This window comes from Plectropomus leopardus, unplaced genomic scaffold (assembly GCF_008729295.1).
Source record: "Plectropomus leopardus isolate mb unplaced genomic scaffold, YSFRI_Pleo_2.0 unplaced_scaffold2595, whole genome shotgun sequence".
In the NCBI taxonomy this organism is placed as follows: domain Eukaryota; kingdom Metazoa; phylum Chordata; class Actinopteri; order Perciformes; family Serranidae; genus Plectropomus; species Plectropomus leopardus.
Window position 1 is genome coordinate 1 of NW_024628212.1, and position 5,921 is coordinate 5,921.

Genomic DNA, 5,921 nt, shown 5'->3' on the forward strand with positions numbered 1-5,921 from the left:
CACACACACACACACGCACACACACACATGCACACGCACGGCATAAACCACACACACACACACACACTCAGCCTCACTGTATCAAGCAGAGAAACAGCTCTTTTTTAAAATGCTGTCATTCGTAGTATCAGTATTAATAAAAAAGTAATATTGTATCACTTTAAACGCTTCGTAAGTGTGGTGACACGTGCGTGTTTGTGTTGCCGTGGTGACACTTTTGAAGCGGGGCGTGTTTGTGTTGTCATGGTGACACTTACGAAGCGAGGTAGGGAGCGGGCGTTTCGAGGTTCGATCTCCAGAGACTTGTTGAAGAGGTGGTCTGCAAAGTCCTTCTCGGACATGTCCTCCATCGGGTTCAGGTTCTCGAAGAACTTCTGCTCCACAAACAGAGAACACAGAGTCACACATCGGCATGGCGCCGTCACCAGGAAGTGACATCATGCTGCTGCTGCTGGCGGCGTTTACTGACCCTGATGTCACTCTCACCGCGCAGACAGTACGGCTGGTTCTGGTACTGCTGGATCTCCCCCGTGATCTCCGCCACCTTCCTCCTCTTACTGAAGTTGATCAGGTCCTTACCGTGGCGCCGCAGGAAGTCCGGGTTCCCCTCCTCCGTCTTCAGGATGTTGGTCAGGTAGATTCCTGATGCACCGGGACAGATGCAGAGGGTTAACCTTTGACCCCAGAGAGAGACATTTGACCCTTGATCCCAGGTTTAACCCTTTAGAAACAACATTTAGCCTTTGACCCCAGTTTTAAGGGGGGTCAGTGGTCCATACCAAAGAAGGGGACACAGGGGGGGTTGATGGAGCGCAGTTTGGCTAAGTACTTCTTGTAGTGATCCTCGCTCAGCTCGTGAGCCTCCTCCAGGATTTTTCTCTGCCGACTCGGAATTTGCTGAAAACAAAAATAAAAAATCTGCTGATTATTGAAACGTTTACAGGAAAATCACAGCATATCAAACCATTATTGTCTACATACTGTACGTGTCTTTATATACAGTCTACACATATACAGTATGTACATAAACTGGATCTCATCGTTTTGTGTGATAAAACTTCCCGTAGGAAGGAGCTACTGCTGCTGTTAAACTTTGCCCATCACACGCCACATCGGCTGGCCGGTGTAATGGTCCCTTACGTGAGTCACATCGGACTCTGCACTACAGGACGTCTAAAAAATTTAAGACTTAACCCTTAAACCTTCTTAAATTCACGACTTTTCAAGACTTCACAGACCCTACAGGGCCCTGTTCTCAGAGTGTGAGGGTCCCTGTTACCTCAAAGGTGTGGTCCAGTCTGTACACCGGAGACGAGTTCATGGCACTGACCACCTCCAGGACACCGTTGAAGTTGTTGAGTTCCTGAAAAACCTGCAGGATCTCGATGATCCGAGACACAACGGCGACTCGTTCCTCCAGGTTTTCTGTTTCTACGATACACCTGCAGAGAACACACACACACACCTTAGTGCTGCTGGAGGACAGGTAACACATCATTCAGACTGTGCTCTCTGATCAAGCTTATAGTCAGGGCTGGCTCAGACTCTCCTCTTTGATAAAGCTAATAGTTAGGGCTGGCTCAGACTCTCCTCTTTGATAAAGCTTAAAGTTAGGGTTGGCTCAGGCTTGCTATGGATCAGCCCCTAGTTAGGCTGATATAGTCTGCGGGGGGACTTCCTGTGATACAGCTCCTCTGTTCTTCTCTCTCTTTCTTCATGTCCACATCCTGCAGGTCACTAACTCGGCTTCTTCTCCGGAGACTGGGTGTCTCGCATGGTTCCTCGGATCGTGGTCAGATAGGATTGAACAGGTACATGGTAATGGTTCAGGACTTCAGCTAAATTTGGAAACTTTGGTTGGTTCTCGCTATGTGAGATCACGCTGTCGATACGTGAAGAGTATAAATGTAGTTTGTGATGTCAGAGTGACGTCGGTGTGATGTCTCACTTTTCGAACCACAGGGTGAGGTTGGTGGTGTGTCGGATCATTCTCAGCAGGTTGGGGGAGTGAATCTCTTTGTCTTCTTTGGTCCAGACACTTCCGACCAGCTCTGATGGCTGCACCGCTCTGTGAGACAGGTAAGACAGGTGGGACAGGTGTGTGAGGGGTGAGACAGGTGGGACACGTGTGTGAGGGGTGAGACAGGTGTGTTACCTGTACAAGTCGGACTCGAGCAGGGTGAGCTGGCGGCCAATCTCGATGGGATGCAGCGTCATGAGGTCGAACAGCTCGCTGTTTCCTGGTTTGCAGATGTGCCACTCAATGGGGGGCGGAGAGTTCTGGAAGGTGATGCTGTGGCTGGGCGCACTCACCTGTACCTGCTTCTTCCTCTGGATGATCTTAGTGATGGACTCCACCCACTTCCTCATCGCCTTACCTGCAACACATGACATCATCTCTTTCTTTCAGTTGACAGGTGTTTACAGGTGTATCTCTGACTGACAGGTGTTCACAGGTGTATCTCTGACTGACAGGTGTTTACAGGTGTATCTCTGACTGACAGGTGTTCACAGGTGTATCTCTGACTGACAGGTGTTTACAGGTGTATCTCTGACTGACAGGTGTTCACAGGTCTTTACTTCTGACTGACAGGTGTTCACAGGTCTTTACTTCTGACTGACAGGTGTTCACAGGTGTGTTTCTCTGACTGACAGGTGTTCACAGGTCTTTACTTCTGATTGACAGGTGTTCACAGGTGTGTATCTCTGACTGACAGGTGTTCACAGGTCTTTACTTCTGACTGACAGGTGTTCACAGGTCTTTACTTCTGACTGACAGGTGTTCACAGGTGTGTATCTCTGACTGACAGGTGTTCACAGGTGTGTATCTCTGACTGACAGGTGTTCACAGGTACCTCTGACAGAGGAGATGAACTCCTCCAGTTGTCTCAGCAGGTGAGCGTCTCTCTCAAAGTCATAGAAGTGATGCTCCACCCAGTGACGACACACATTCAGCACCCTGCAGGTGAGAGCAGAGGTCACATGATCAGCCACACCTGGACCACAGGTATTCAGTCTGCTGTGGCCCAAGTGTCACATACAGAACATTTTTATTTAGTTTGTGTGTAGGTTTTCAGCGTGTGTGTGTGTGTGTGTGTGTGTGTGTGTGTGTCTCCTGCTGGTGTCAGTCTCTACCTGAGTTGGACAGGTTGGACAAACTCTTTGCGGAAGCGTTTGAGTTCGGCACTCAGTGGCTGCTCTCCTCCCTCCATCTGATCCACCTCACTGAGCCTCGGCTCCGGAATCTCAAACCTGAGGACAGACGGCAGAGGACAAGTGAGGACAGACAGGAGAGGACAGGTGGAGACAGACAGGTGCAGACAGACAGGTGGGGACAGGTGAGCTCACCTCTCTATGAGCAGGTCCAGCAGCTCCTGAGGTTTACAGAATGACCTGTAGGTGGTCAGAAAGGTTCGCACAAAGTTTGGATCTGAAGGAGGACACAGAGACACAAGTCATCACGAGTCATCACAAGTCAACACAAGTCATGACAAGTCATCATGAGACATCACAAGTCATCACGAGTCAAAATAGTTCAACACTGGAGACGAGAGACTTTCCGTGAGAAGTTAATCTATAAAGACTAGTGTGGCGTGTGCGTGGTGTGTATGTGTGATATCTGTGGCGTGTGCGTGGAGTGTGTGCGTGGAGTGTGTGCGGTGGCATGTGTGCGTGGCGTCTGGTCTCACCTGCGTACATGTGGAAGGTGAGCCTCTCGATCAGCTTCAGGACCGTGCCCGCCTTAATGATGGGGATCCCGGACTTGGACTGGACGTTCTCCTCAAACACAACGTTCTCCTCGGAGTCGGCCTCGGCGAAGCGGTACACCTCTGCACCAGGCAGCCTCACTTGCTCATCCTTCTCTTCCTGCAGCATGGCCGAGTCCAGCATGCGCTCCAGCGTGCTGCGATACTGCAGCGAGATCAGCGCTGCCATCCAGCCATTTTTCTCCTCTGCCGACTTGGCGGCGAACACCACGCTGTTGCCGTCCTTCAGGATGATCTCGAAGGCGTGCCGGTACTCGCCCTCCTTGTCGTCCTTGTCGTTGATCTGGACTTTGCGCATGAAGAATTTCTCTTTGAGGCGGTACTCAGCGGCGGAGCCGGCGCCGGGCAGCCGCGGCGGGCCGTGGTTGGACTTGCAGCAGACCATCAGGCCATCGAACAGGAAGATGTGGCGCTCGTGTTTGGCGCCCACACGGGTCAGCGTGCCCTCCATGATGAACTCGTTGCAGCACTGGCCGATGTCCTTCCCCTCCCAGCCGTCGATGTTCTTCTGGATCTCGTTCATCTTCTTGATGGCGAGGTGCTTCCCCTTCATCTGATGGCTGTAAAACCGGCACGCAGACTCACTGCACCACAGAAGAAGAAAGAGGCGACGTCAGGACATAGATCAGAGACAACCTGAGCTCGGGACACATGGACGAATTTGTCCTACAACTCGGTCACCACCCGATGGTCAGCTGACTGTCAGCTGACAGACTGTCACCAGCCGCCGCCAGAAACCAGGAGTTTCAACGCACGACCTCAGAGTCGCTCCGAAAAACCAGAATGTCACAGTGTGTTCCACTTCCTGTCAGCATCAGCTGATGGACTCGGCGTGACGGAGATGAGTTGCCCTGCAGAGGGCACACCAAGACAGTCTGACCTGCACAGATCAGTCGGTCCTCTGAAATCACCACATCTCTTCTCACTGTGACGTCCTCGACTCACCTGATGACGCTATTTAACCCTTTGACTATATATATATATGTATCTATGTATGTATATGTTGGCGATTCTGTTTTATTCAGAATTTTTGCATGGACAAGGGCATGTTTTCTTTGAAACTGCCACAAATAAATAACAAAAAAAATTAACGTGGGTAACTTGACATGTGTGAAGGCAGCATGAATGCTGAAAGGTCCATACAGGTTTTGGAGCAATATACGCTGCCATCCAGAGGACATCTCTTTCAGGGACGTCAGCGTGTCTTCATATTAAAGAGTCCAGGTACCAGACTTACCTGCTGCAGTTCAGACCCGTCTCCTATTGGACATGTGTGGACATAATGAAGCAGAACATAGGACCACAGAGAGGACACAATGCTGACCTTTTTTTTCTTTAAAATTTTTGGTGATTTTTAAAGAATTTTTAAGGTTTGCCTTTGAAGATTTTCTTTAAAAAATAATGCAGCAAATTTTCAAGAAATATATATATATATATGGTGATCAAAGAAAACATTTAGATGCTTTTTCTTTTTTTTTATAAATGGTAATTTGTCAAGAAAATATTTTCACACACATTTCTAAAAATCAGAATTTATCAGCAAGAAACTGTAAAAACAGAAATATCAAGTGCGAATGCAAATTCACGGCAGAACTCACAGTTAGACGGACTGTTCCTTTAATTCACAGCCAGCTGAGACCAGCTCACTAATCAGGTTACAGATAAACCCCTCAAGTATGTTACTGCTGTTTCACAACAACCATAAACACTCTGGAAGACTCTCTCAGACTACAACAGACACCTTCAGACTCCTACAGACTGCTACAGACTCCAACGGACAAGAACAGACTCCTACAGACTAGAACAGACTCCTACAGACTAGGACAGACTCGTTCAGACTCTGTAAGACTCCGTCTTCCTCCACTTATGTTGGACTAACCTGCTGCTCAACAACAAAGAAACTAAAGTCACCTACGTCCTCATATCCAGCTGCTGACCATCCAACCATCGATCTTCTCCTCCTCCTCTCCTCCTCCTCTCCTCCTCCTCTTGCTCCTCTGGTTGTGATCGGAGCGTATTAAAGTAGAAACTTTATTGAGCAGACGGCTGCAGTGTTTCTGCTCTCACAGTTCTTTTCTTTCTCACAGAGAACAATAAGCAGCAGAGCAGCACCGCCCAGACGCTGACGACACTTCCCTCCAACAACACCACCCT

The 5,921-nt window shown here is 49.2% G+C and overlaps 1 protein-coding gene across 1 annotated transcript; it reads right to left on the bottom strand.

Annotated features, from left to right (window-relative positions):
• Window positions 1–155: 155 nt before the first annotated feature.
• LOC121966806 (son of sevenless homolog 1-like) lies at window positions 156–5,843 on the bottom strand. The gene is made up of 11 exons (XM_042516870.1): window positions 5,683–5,843; window positions 3,690–4,351; window positions 3,349–3,430; window positions 3,136–3,252; window positions 2,856–2,959; window positions 2,156–2,378; window positions 1,949–2,068; window positions 1,280–1,442; window positions 780–897; window positions 470–642; window positions 156–374 (listed from the first exon to the last, which is right to left on the bottom strand). The coding sequence occupies exons 1-11, from the start codon at window positions 5,688–5,690 to the stop codon at window positions 156–158; spliced, it is 1,989 nt and encodes a 662-aa protein (XP_042372804.1). The 5' UTR covers window positions 5,691–5,843.
• Between the last annotated feature and the right edge of the window lie 78 nt (window positions 5,844–5,921).